Source organism: Pungitius pungitius, chromosome 2 (genome assembly GCF_949316345.1).
Source record: "Pungitius pungitius chromosome 2, fPunPun2.1, whole genome shotgun sequence".
Lineage (NCBI taxonomy): Eukaryota > Metazoa > Chordata > Actinopteri > Perciformes > Gasterosteidae > Pungitius > Pungitius pungitius.
The window spans coordinates 14,031,066-14,044,092 of NC_084901.1; the positions used below are offsets into that span (position 1 = coordinate 14,031,066).

Here is a 13,027-nt window from a genome sequence, read left to right on the forward strand (position 1 = left end):
CAACAGAGTCTGGGTCCCCCACTGACCGACTCTGACATCCCCTTTTCCTCGGGTCACCCCCTTCACACTCCACATTCAAAAACACTTGTCACATGTCACTTTCACATACACTCACATCACAGTTGTGTAGACCACGGGTAGGTAGGTAGCAGTTTGAAGGCAGTGCCAGTAGATCGCCTGCCATCAATAAAAAAAAAACTAACGGACGCAAGTAATTTCATTCAAAAGCAACCCGGGCTGACAGCAATCAGTGAAAGTCATCAGGTTAGGCAATGACCAAGAATGTGTGAAATGGTTGTGACTGTTTCCTCCTTCTTACAGGGGCTCACTTGGCCAACAAAGACAAGGCACTTTGCGACCTTCTTTCTAAGAAAAATTGCTGGGTCTGGGATGTGGATCAGGTCACAGCGTTTGACACTCTGCTGAAATCCCTTTCATCTCATCCAATGTTAGCCATGTACAACCCTAAGAGCTTCCAGTGTCAGCTGATGGCGTTGGAGGAGATCTTCTACAAAAGTGGGAGGAGGAATGGAAGCATAAAGCTTGTGCGTCGTGTTTTCTTACTCCAACGGAACAGAAATAGACACAGTTGGAAAAGGAGGCTCTTGGTCTCACATGGGCCTGTGAACGGTTCCGGGATTTCATAAAATGGAAACATTTCCGCCTGGAGACTGACCATAAACCTTGCGTCAAGCTGTTTGGAACACAAGCATTTAGTGTACGCAAATCGATTTTTACCCAACATGGGATTCGAGAGGTCCAAATGTCTGATAACCGGCCACAGTTTTCTGGGGAGGCCTTCGCATCCTTTGCAGCTGTGTATGGCTTCAGTGCAGCTAGATCACACTTAGAGAAGAACATACAGTTTCCTTCACATGTGGGATGTCTTTAGGGTACAAAACATCCCAAACATCATGGAGGCTCAGGTTCAGTTACATGAGTAACTCCAGCTGTCATTTCCTGTGTTTCAGCCAATCAATTTATTGCAAACATGGATCCCTGTGACTCCATCTGCAGTGTGACATCAGCACTGAAGGTCAAACCCATCAAGAGAAACTGCACAGGAGTCTGCAAACGTTTCTTCTTCTCAACATGCATCAATGACATTTTTTCTTCTACTTTCGCTTTTTGGCGTAGTTATTTTTGGTGTTCAGGATGTTTGCTTTTTTGCTTTCTTTCACCAAAGGTTTAGATTATTTACAACTAATCTTTTGTCCCTGCTAATTAAACCATAACATTAACCTTTCTTGTGAGGGTTTGTGCGTGTGTGTGTGTGTGTGTGTGTGTGTGTGTGTGTGTGTGTGTGTGTGTGTGTGTGTGTGTGTGTGTGTGTGTGTGTGTGTGTGTGTGTGTGTGTGTGTGTGTGTGTGTGTGTGTGTGTGTGTGTGTGTGTGTGTGTAGACGAAGGGTTATTAACGCCACTGACAAACAAATGACGCATGGAAAGTTGAGGTTGTGGTTTGGGTGTGAAAATAAGGTGTGATTTTCTTCCTGTGTTTCTCAGCATTTAGTCTTACTGATGGAGGGGGGGGGGGTCTATGCAGTGCACAAAGTGCATCAGACTCAAAGGAGAGTTTTACTTGAGCTGTTGATGGTTTCATTTATTTGGAGGGACGGAAGAGTATTTATTAGAGTAAAATGCTGCGTCACCAGTTTCTCTGTGAGGTAAATGAAGCTCTACAATGTTTCCTTCTGCAGCATCAGTTCACGCTATGAGTACGTTACAGTTAAGTTGAGGTACGTGTGGAGTCCACTAGCAGATCAACGCTCAGCTCCCTTCTCACTTCACCCGGCCAGAGGTGAAAGGTCAAATGAATCAACTGGCTCAAGTTTAAAAAATAAATAACAAACAGAACCAAATCCAGGAAATCTCAGGAGGCTTCTGGATCTTCTCCAGCTTTTTTAAACTTGTGAGGCGGATGTATGTGTTTGGCTGCACGTTTAAACATAGCTCCTCCCACGTTGGTCATCGTAACATCCCACTTGGCTACCAATCTTTTTTCCCCTTATTATTACAATACATTCATTGAGTGCACCTTTGGCCTAAAGCTCCTTCAAGTGAACATATGATGTCATGCATTACATCATCACTATCATCTATTAGGAAATCCACTCTAATCAAAATACATCTTAAATCACCACATTTCATAGCATCTTAACCATTATGTTCAACTCGTGTCATGTGGTCCAAAATCATACAGTTGACACAGAGCCCTTCAATGTAAACACATGAGACATCCTCTGCCCCAAAACTCGTACTCAGCACCAACAGAACCCTTTCACCAAGAACCTTCAATGGAGAAGAAAGAGTTCAGTTCAGACTCCAGAAGAAGCTTCAGGAAGGACTTGAAGGTTCTCCAGAGTGGACAGAGTAAAATGTCTTGTAAACAATTCTTAATGACTTACTATATACAGTGTGTTGTGATTCATATTGCAGATATTAATACAACATTTTTTAATCTATTGTCTAACAACAAACAGAATACAGTTCTAACACAACTCATACATGTTCTAAAAGCAACATCTGCCTTAAGTGGTAGGTTTTAAATTTATTTTAATCAATATTATCATTGCATCCAAATTTAAAGGTCCAATCAGATGATATGTTCAATCCTTCTTAGAATTGTACATCACTTAAATGCTTACAATGAGAGACTCAGGATGCTCTAATTTGTGTGCGATCAGAGCTTTATAAAGACACAAATCACGAGGGGGCGCGTTAGTTGTTGCATTAATGAACATATTACTTTACTTTTACTCTTTTTATTCAAAGATTCAGGATAATTCATGAACCCTTACCATGAGATTCAAAACATTTTCTAAATAGAAGAGGAAGTGCATTTAGTCCTTTTCAGCCAATCAGGATGGTTTCTATTTGATGACCTTGTGACCAAACCTTTAAGTAGGAAGAATTCAGTTGTGCAAGAGAAGAGGGGGCTTCACCACCATGATGAGAGGACTGGCTCTTTTGGTTCTTCTAACAACACTGTGTGAGTGACACTTTAAACATGGTTATTGTTTGTATAAAACTAAGTTGTGCTTTAAAGATAAGTCAAAATAATACTTTACCTTTTTCACCTTCTTTGTCTCATGTGATCAATTTCATTTTGTGTCTTTTCTTCAGACCCGATTGGAGCTGCAGAGGTTCCTGGACAGGTCTCTTTGACTGTGGCTGAACTTGGTGCAAATGTTACGTTTCAGTGTCCAGTTTCTGAGAAGGAACGGAATGATTTATTTTTCTGGTACAAGCAGCGACTTGGATGTACGATCCAAACTGTTGCTACAGGAACTTTCACAAAACAAATCCTTAGTCCCCAATTTAACAACTCACGTTTCAGAGTCACAGCAGGAGAAACTTCTCTGACCATCATGAATATCAGCAAAGAGGACGAAGCAACATACTTCTGTCTCGTTGGAACAGTGTATTCACAACGTTTTGGTGATGGCACCTTCTTGGCTGTGAAAGGTCAAATATATTCAACTTTCAGTGTTGGCTCCACATTTAATGTCAGACAAATTCTTGAGGTTTGAATTCCTTTGGATGTTTCCCTGAATCTTGCAGATGGAGGTCTGCAGAAATCCTTCTACGTGAAACAAAGTCCGGAGGCTGAGTCCGTCCTGCCGGGCGACTCGGTGACCCTCCAGTGTTCTCTGGTCTCCAGGGACAAAGACGACGGGGTCCAGTGTCCACATGGACGCAGCGTGTTCTGGTTCAGATCTGGATCAGGAGGATCCCATCCAGGCATCATTTACACTCAGGATACACAACCGGGGAACACAAGTTGTGTCTATCGTCTGTCCAAAAGGATCCAGAACTCCTCTGATGCTGGGACTTACCACTGTGCCGTGGCCTCATGTGGAGAGATCCTGTTTGGTGGAGGAACCAGAGTGGACACAAGTACGTTTTAAAGACTCTCATCTTAAGTAGGAATTATTATTCATGTTTTTTAACTTCAAAGCTGGTGAGATTTAAATGAGAAAGTTATTGAAAAAATAAGGTAATAATTAAGGTAAACTGACATGAATGAGTAGTTACGGGTCTATTTTGAAATTTCTCTCATTCCAGATTTAAAACTGGTTGTCATAGTTCTTGGTGTTCTGTTGGCTTGCTGTGTGACTGTGATCGTCCTCCTTATTTTCTACGTGAATCAAAACAGAGTTAAAGGTAGGTTTTTCCAGATAAACACAGGCTAAATGAAACATTAACTTATACAAATTAAGCCCCAGGGAATGATCTTCTGAAGTGGTTGCCGTATTGAGCCACAACAGCAGCGCTCACAGCTACAAATCCAACCCACAAAGTCAGAGGACATCCGCCACCACGTTCTCTCTTTTCATCTGACTACTTTTGCAACAACTTATATTCATTCACACATGTCGGTCTATATACAAACAATGTAATTAAGACAATTTAACAACATAGAACTAAGGACCTGAATGCCTTGGTTGAGTCAATGTGTAACCGTAAACTGACTGAAAATGAGTGGGTTTGATAAAAACAACGATAAATAAGCTAGTGCTGTCAAATATTTAAAATATTCTATTATCACGATTAATTTTGTGATCATGCATTTATGTCATAGTTAACTCAAAATTAATCACAATTAATCACACATTTTTATCTATTCTAAATGTCCCTTCATTTATATTTTTCCATAATTTCTTTTCATTTTAATGCTCCTATCAACATGGAAAAGTGGATCGCCTTGCTTCATACAAATTCCTTAAAAACAACACTGCCAAACAGGGTAGTACAAAATAAAATTATGAAGTGCATATTTCAGGTAAACAAGGACTCAGCCTCTAGTGCAGTTAAACCATGGCTTCATATTTTATTTTTTTCAAATTTGCTCTGATCAAAGCAGTCAGGCCTCTTATTTCAGAAACAATGAACAGTAACAGTTAGGTTATCAATAAAAGGTGAGCTACTCTCTTTGTTTTCAGCCAGATACTCAAACAGACAAATCTGTTGACAACAGTCATCCATTACCCCTCTAAATAATTTTATTATTATTTTTTTATTTAAGAAAACATAAATCTCATGATAATAAAATTGACATTGTTAAGATGTGATTGCGTTAACGTCGTTAATAGCGCGTTTAAGTGACAGCACTAAAATAAACACAATAAATGATGGATTTTCTTATGGCTTTTTTCTATTCAACAGAAGCAACAAGTGTCGCCTGTAATCCTGCACAAACCCAGTGGACAGCAGATCAATCAGCTAATCAGGTGAATATGTTCATAACCTTCATGCTCAGCGCCACAGAGAATTATTTTAAATATACAAAGCTTATGATGACCTCTATTTTCTAGACTTTTCTGTTTTAAACTTGCATCACAGTCCTGATCCTTAAAAGTGTGTCATTAATGGATGTTTTTATTTGCAGGACGGAGACGGAGAAGTCAGTAATTATGCAGCACTGAATCTTTCCACAAGACAAGTGAACAGAGTGAAGAAAAGAGAGCCTTCACAGGACTGTGTGTACTCCGCTGTGCGAGTGAACCACAACACACAACTCCACCTGTAGAGCAGCGAGGCTTCTCAATGGACGGACTTTACTCAGTTTTGAATGTTTTAAACTAATGACGCGAACTTCATACTTCATACTTCACACACATGTCAGCACGCTGGAACGTGACTGGTTGTCGAGGCTGAAGGACGTCAGTGCCTGAAGAAGAAGTATGCGAGTTTTCCCAAAAATGCCAAAGAACCAAAAGGGCATACGCATAGCTCCAACGGACATTACGGCCTGCAGGGGAGGGGTGGGGCGCAGACGTCGAGGCCGACGGAAGTGCGGCGCAAAACGGATCTAAAACACAACGAGCCTCTCGTATGTCAGAACTTCTTATGCGTAGGGACCTTCCTTTAATTCTCACAATAGCAAAGTCCCTCTGCGGGCAGCACTGGATGCCGCGGCAGCCCGGATTTAGCCCACGGGCCGCCAGTTTGACACGTGGTGTAGAGCAGGGGTTCTTAACCTTTTTCACCTCTGGGCCCAACTTTTCAACTGGTTCATGACGTCATCCGTCGCCACACACAGCTTAAATTCCACCGACTCCTCCAGGAAGTGCGCCTGGATGACGCTGCTTCAGGCTGACCAGCAGCCTGATGACCTGTTGTGTGGCTCGGTGCCAGCGTCTCTCGGTTAGACACCAACTAACGTACAGATGTTCAGTCTCAGCTGCTTGTGTGTCCCCGCCGCTTTGTACCCGCGGCCCTCTAGGTGGAGATCCACCATCTGGTGTAGAGAACCTTGAAATCTTTTTAAAATTATTTTTTTTAATTGCTACCGTGTCCACAATTATTATTTCTCATGTGTCATTTTTGGCTTAGAAGTTATTGAAGAGCTAATATTCCTCATGATCTCCAAACGATCTCCTCAACAAAGGAGCGAACACCGAGTTAAACGAGACTCAAGGAAACCCAGCAAACCCAGCGCACAATAAGGTTAAGCATTGTTTAATGAGAGAGAGTCTATATTTATGAACTACATAATTGGGTGACAAAGTTAACCGCTTTCATGCCTCACTTTTCCGAAAAAGATCTACTTTGCTTTGAGTTTTTCCTTCTTTCTTTTGACTTCTAATTTACTAACACACCTGCCCCTCCACACATAAAGAATTACCTGCAGACAGAGGTTTTTACTATGTGAGGAACACATGGTGTGCAAACACAGCCTGCTACCAACATGGATTGCCATGTGGTTGGTAACTTAGCGTCCAGCTAGCTCCCTTCCTGAGCTCTCCCCTCTATATCTCACACACACACACACACACACACACACACACACACACACACACACACACACACACACACACACACACATAGGATATTGTATAGTAGCTTTTGTTGATTTCAAATGGTATTGATCTGATTGGTATTGTTGGAATAAACCCTGTTATACTCTAAGGAGCAGTTTCCTGTGATTTCTTTGTGCATGTGTGTACTGTAGTGCTGGTTGGAAACATAGCGACCTCAAACCTTCAATTCCTTGCTCTTAATGAGTGAATATCAATTATGAGACTATGAGATTTATAGTTTGGTTATTAGTCCCTTTTTAGGATGCTGCCCTGCTATTTATTTATTTTGTGAATTATCATTATGAATAATTCTATTGATGTCAATCATTCAATTTCACACTATCTATTAACCAACACATTGCTAACAAAAGCATCTATGGCAGCACGCAGGCCAGAAGAACAACTCCCTAACATCAGGAAGGACGTTGTGTTCAGCTGGTGTCGTGGAACTTCCTCAGGATTAACATTATGATCAGCTTTAGACATGAATCTAGTAAAACATTATGGATCATGATATTTTACCATTACAACTTGAGCTGTAAACATCATTTTGGTTTGAGTTTGTCTTACTCATCCAGGGTTAGAACAGGTCAGACTGTCACAGGCTTAATAACTATATTTACTCACAATGATTTTATGCAGCTTTACTACTTTTGGGATTTTGTGGTGTTTGAATAGGGAAAAGAATTGGTCTAAAATAACAGTTGAGCGGTATTTATATACAGATACATGTCATTCATGTCATGAAAATACACAGATGGGCCCAATGAATCTTACTTTGATTTGGACTAAACCATGAAGGTCTGCACGAGATCTCTTCACATCCATCACAGTGGCTGAGATCATTTGGACAAAGCTTCAGTACGAGGGGGGAGTAGCTGTAACTGTTCTGAAAGGTGTGGTTGCTTCTAAAGCCAGGAAGGAAATGAGTCTTTGACACAGGAAAGGAGCCAAAGAAACACAACTTTTTAAGATCAATACATCTTCTCAAACATCTTTGTCCAAAGCTTTGGGGGTCAGTGCATCCTGAGGAAACAAATGGCATTTGATACAATTGCACCAAAGTGACCCTAAAAGCAGGAAAATGTTTAAAACAACAGAAGCGAAAGTAAATTCTGTGCAAATTCTTACGCACAATTGGGAACAAGAAAGCTACCCAAAATATGGTCATCATTAAAATGTGGTTAATTCATTTAAAATGGGACTCCATGTAGAAGGTGCTACAGCAGGAATCGTCCTGATGTCTCTATGAAATGGAAGGGAACATCGGTCAGAACTGAAGTGGAGAAGCTTGTTTTCACGACACAAAAACACCATGGCTGATTCATGGCTGAAGACGAACACGCGCTGGAGTGTGGTTTGAAAACCGTTTGAATCCTAAATATACCCTCAACCTCCTCGATTCGGATCGGTTTCAAACTGTCGTGCAGAGACCAACCTCTGTGGTGAACCTCTGCTCTGCTAGTTCCGTGCACATCTAACCTCTAGCATCCTGTGCGGAACTGGTCAGGTTTGTTCACTCAGCGTCTTCTCAGTGTTTGGATGGAAGTTCTGTGTGATTGAATACAACCAGAGTTTACTGAGTACAGACGGATGGGTCCATTGAGCATAAGTTAGTGTCACACCTCTAGAAGAGCAGGCTGACGTCTGTCAGAAGGCTGCTCAGAGACGACGAAGCATCTGGAAACGGAAGAATTGTTTGGCCTGGTTCCTTTAAGTGAGAAGAACCCTCCCTCACATTGTCAATAATCATTGTTGAAAACTAGAGCGTCAACACACACGCCATCTGTCCCCGCTACCATATGCGTTTGGATCAGAATGCCCGTGTGTTCGGCAGCTCAATGTCTTTTCATTTTCATGTGGCTAAACACACTGAAGTAATACTTGAGATGAGTGAGAGCGTGCACTCTAACTCGCATTGAGCCATCAAAAACACACGTTCAGTTAATTCAAGAATCGATCCAACGACTTTCTACATTCCGCAGAACCAGGAAGCCGCTGTCGTCTCTTCTCTCAGGACGATGCTGCCATCTGTGGGGATCATTCAGGAGAGCAGCTCTACTCAGTCAGTCATCCTTTTGGTAAAGACTGTGATCATCATGCAGCAGACATGCTTTCCGTTATTTAAGAGTACAAACGTCAAAGTTTAAACAGTTAAATCTAAATTGGGGTCCCTACCTGTATACAGCTGCATGATGTTGGAAACGTAAGGAATTCCAGACACAGACGTGGACGATTACTATAGTTTCAATTGTAGTTTAATTTGAACATTCGACACCAGAATCAATGGTCATGAATCACATATTTATGTTTCCTTCAAACTCAGACCTGGAAAATGAAAATGACTAAAAGGTTTTTTTCCTTTGTGGAATAAAACTCAAAAGTTCCCAATGAAGAAGTAAACCTTTAGGAGACGAGAGGAGCGATAAGGCAGAGAAGGTGAAAACAAAATGGATCATAGGAAAGGAAAGAAAAGGGAAAAGGAAAGGAAAGAAGGGAGTAGGATCCGAACCAAGGAGATGTGTCAATCTGGGACTTTGACAAAGACAAAACTGATGAAACTGAATTAACTGTTAAAAGTGTAATTAAAGCAACAATGTGTAAAGTAGACAATACAGTAGTAGTTACATTAAAGTCATTTGCTATATGCTTTTAATTATGTTAGTCTCTTTAGTGTTGTACCTGGGTCCAAACAGGGTCTACTCGCTCTCAGTTGTTGACTTGTTGACTTGTTGTTGACTTGTTGTTGGTTTGCTGTGACCCGACTGAAGCGCTCTGTGTTCTTACATGTTATATCAGTATAGAAATCTAAACCCTAAGCTGCAGCTTGAACTTTAACACTTTTCATTTCAAACTGTTGTCCCGTGACACACAAATGATGGAGGAAAACGTGATTATTGATCCAAACCGAAGGGACCGTTTCTGGCTTCTCTGTTTATTGTTAGCATCATTTTCTTTGGAAAGGCCACCATATCATTTAGATTGTGTTGTCATGGAGACGTCCAACATTCAGTAGCACTGGTTGACAATATTGCAGAAACATTTTTGGATTTGAAAGGAAGTACAGGAAGGCACTTGAGGTCGGATGAACGCACAGTTCTTTGACTTTGGCATGAAAGCGTTATTAGAAATGATCAAATGCTGAAGTGCCCCCCAGAGTGCACAGGGACATCGCTGCTGGGGGGGGACGGGTTCAAGTGACCATCCTTCTGACCACAAACAACTACACCTGTCAGCTTCACCTGACAGCTTCAACCACAGGAAGCAGGGGAACCCTCTCTGACCGAGGGGGGGGGGGGATTGGATTATGAACAGATTATGAATCCCTCTAGCTAAAGCTAAAAGGAATAACTCAATGCTATGATCAAAGTATGGTTTCTTTCTTGTGGATTTGTGAGAATTCCTCAATTATGTTTAATCTCAACAAATAAAAACGTCTTCATTTCAAACCCAAGTGGCTCAAAGTGTGGTGCAGCATCCAGCTACGGGATGTAGTTAATGTCTGTGGAAAGGAGGGTCCTTCTCCTGTGAGGGTGGGGTCCATTAGTATAACAGTTCTTCTCTCCGGGTGGGGGGCACGGAGCTCTCCTCTCAGTGCCCAGAGCCTCCCACATTATCATGCAAATACACTTACAAATATAGAATTCGTTGGGTAAGGGTATATATTTATATAGATTTATACAAACATATAAATTCATATACTTTTAAGGAATGTTAATCTATTTTGCTGTGTATTTTTCCTCCTTATATGGTAAAAAATAACCTTCCATACTATGTAACACATTATATCATCAACACATTCAAAAGACAAAACATATCAGTCCTTTTCTCATCTTTTAGAAAAAAAAATCCATAATAAAAATAAGTTCTATGTTTTCTCTCACTTATATCTTACAATATATTTTCTCTCTGTCATAAAACACACACACACACACACACACACGTGTCCCATTTTCCGTTTGTGGTTTTATCTCGGCGGCAAGCGGTGAAACTGAACGTGTAAAGACAAGGATCACATAATGACGGTGCTCATCAACGTGGGGAGAACCTCAGAGCGACAGCGTTGTAGACGATTCACAAAGTGTCAAAGCAGCTGCCGCGCGGCGGCGTTACAACGGGCACGCGGAGCAGCCGCACTCCACGGGCGTCTCCATCTCCTCGGAGTACGCCGTGCCGTTGGTGCAGCGGAACACCGCCTTCCTCCTCCGGCTCTTGGTCACCCCGCAGCAGAAGCCCGGGGGGGCCGCGGCCTGGCAGGACCGGGGGCAGTCCATGCGGGCGATCCTGGCGGTGGACGTGCACGTCGTCATCGGGTGGTGGCGCTTCAGCGGCTCCCTCACCATCTCTCCCTGACACGAGAGCTCTGGACGCGGAGAGGAAGCACAGGCGTTACGTGCTGACGGGGGCCCACGGGCCTCCTAGCGGCCTCCTCCTCCGCATGTTCCAACCTACCTGCGTCACAGGTGGGCCCGGCGTACCCCGGCTGGCAGTGGCACACGGGCTCCCCGGCCTCCGAGACGCGGCATTCCCCGTGTCCGCAGCGCGGCGCCCGGCAGGCCGCGGGCTCCTGCCGCCGGTCGCAGTACTGCCCCTGGAAGCCTTCGCTGCACTGGCAGCTGTAGGACTGGCCCTTCGGCACGCACTGGCCGTGGACACATCTGGAAAGGGGGGGGGCGGGTAGGGGTTACGTCAGGGGGGGCCGATGTCATTGAAGCCGCTCACAGTCTCTGGCGGCTCAGCTTACCTGCTGTTCTGGCAGGCGCGCGGTGCCGTCGTCTGGTCGCAGAGGGCGCCGCTGCGTCCCGGGGGACATTCGCAGGTGACCCCCGTGTCGCCCCCCTCCCTGCACGCCCCCTGAGCGCACACGCTGCAGGAATGACACCCTGCGAGGATGCCTTCGGCCTGGGGACAGGGTGACAGAGGGGAAGCAGTACTGTGAAAGGTGTTTTCTTCATTTTGTTCATTTAGGAGACACACTGAATAAGGATCAAACGTTCAAAGATACGTCTCTGGCAGCTGCTGCTGACCTTGCCCTCCAGCCCTTGCGGCCGGGCTCCTCCTGCGGCCCTGTAGCTCAGGTCTTGAGGCTCCCCGTTTATTCGGACGTTGTGAATGCATCCGTTGAAAGCCTGAGGGGAACGCTCCGGGCCGGGACGCAGACCCGAGGCCACCACCTCGGACGGAACTCCTGTGGGGAGCGGGAAGAGAAGTCGGACCGGACTCATCGCAGGCCTCACGTTTCAGAACGTCACAGCTCCGACTGTTCCTCAACTAGTCGATCATCTCGTGTCTTATTCCTCAACAACTAGTCGATCATCTCGTGTCTTATTCCTCAACAACTAGTCGATCATCTCGTGTCTTATTCCTCAACAACTAGTCGATCATCTCGTGTCTTATTCCTCAACAACTAGTCGATCATCTCGTGTCTTATTCCTCAACAACTAGTCGATCATCTCGTGTCTTATTCCTCAACAACTAGTCGATCATCTTGTGTCTTTGAACAAAAACATCTGTGAGTGTGTTTGCATGTTGTGGGTCTGCTTCTATGTGGCAAACATGGCATGAAAACCACAAAGAGAAGGTAACAGACGTTGTGGAGTGTGAGGGGGGGGGGGCGTACCTCCGATGTAGAGTTGGGTGTTGTGGTCGACGGACGGCTGGCGGGCCAGCTTGCCGAGGCTCTTGGGGGCCCCGTTATCCACCACCAGGCTCAGGGAACGATTCTGAATCAAAAGCTCAACCGCGTGGAAGAGCCCGTCATTCACCGACTCCACACTGTGAGACACACACACACACACACACACACACACGCACACAAGGAAACCTTCAGTATGGTTCCTATTATGATGAATTACTGTTGATTTGTACAGAGGAGAATTAGGGAGGAAAAACACTGGAGAAGCCGAACACAAAACAGACTCCAAACATTTTCAAGTCAAACGTTTTTTTGCTTTTGTTTTGTTGTGTTTGCAAATGGACCAAACCAAATGAAAAGGGGGGTTAGGGTACAAGTCTTTGTAATAAGACGGACTGAATGCGTCCTGGTTGCAGCGTTCTTTTAAAGGAGATGGTTTTTGGCTGGAGGGCCAGGAGGGGGCACCAGCACACAGTCTGGGGTTTCGGGGTCAGACAACATTTATATAACATTGAATGTCCCATCATGACCTATTGCACCGTGACTGACCCTGAGACGAAAGTGTGTGTGTGTGTGTGTGTGTTTGTG

The 13,027-nt window shown here is 43.9% G+C and overlaps 2 protein-coding genes across 3 annotated transcripts in view; one reads left to right on the forward strand and one right to left on the reverse strand.

Moving 5' to 3' along the window:
* The first annotated feature begins 2,918 nt into the window (after positions 1–2,918).
* Positions 2,919–6,783, forward strand: LOC119210053 (uncharacterized). Its single transcript, XM_037459657.2, has 6 exons — positions 2,919–2,990; positions 3,125–3,466; positions 3,563–3,898; positions 4,067–4,165; positions 5,168–5,232; positions 5,391–6,783. The coding sequence occupies exons 1-6, from the start codon at positions 2,948–2,950 to the stop codon at positions 5,529–5,531; spliced, it is 1,026 nt and encodes a 341-aa protein (XP_037315554.2). The 5' UTR covers positions 2,919–2,947; the 3' UTR covers positions 5,532–6,783.
* A 2,267-nt stretch (positions 6,784–9,050) lies between these two features.
* slit3 (slit homolog 3 (Drosophila)) overlaps positions 9,051–13,027 on the reverse strand; it is a 135,394-nt gene continuing 131,417 nt past the window's right edge. For both annotated transcript variants that reach the window (XM_037461519.2, XM_062560468.1), the window contains 5 exons: positions 12,425–12,579; positions 11,832–11,992; positions 11,549–11,706; positions 11,257–11,462; positions 9,051–11,167 (listed from right to left, as the gene is read on the reverse strand). In XM_037461519.2, the coding sequence (XP_037317416.2) occupies positions 10,914–11,167; positions 11,257–11,462; positions 11,549–11,706; positions 11,832–11,992; positions 12,425–12,579 (934 nt within the window). In that variant the 3' untranslated portion in view covers positions 9,051–10,913. The remainder of the gene's footprint in view (positions 11,168–11,256; positions 11,463–11,548; positions 11,707–11,831; positions 11,993–12,424; positions 12,580–13,027) is intronic.

What these genes read in the sequence shown, in the direction of transcription:
- LOC119210053 (XM_037459657.2), top strand. Translation starts at nt 2,948, where the DNA reads ATGATGAGAGGACTGGCTCTTTTGGTTCTTCTAACAACACTGT. An exon ending in GGTTCTTCTAACAACACTGT is followed by an intron (nt 2,991 to 3,124) that starts GTGAGTGACACT and finishes TCTTTTCTTCAG; the next exon opens with ACCCGATTGGAGCTGCAGAG. An exon ending in CACCTTCTTGGCTGTGAAAG is followed by an intron (nt 3,467 to 3,562) that starts GTCAAATATATT and finishes TGAATCTTGCAG; the next exon opens with ATGGAGGTCTGCAGAAATCC.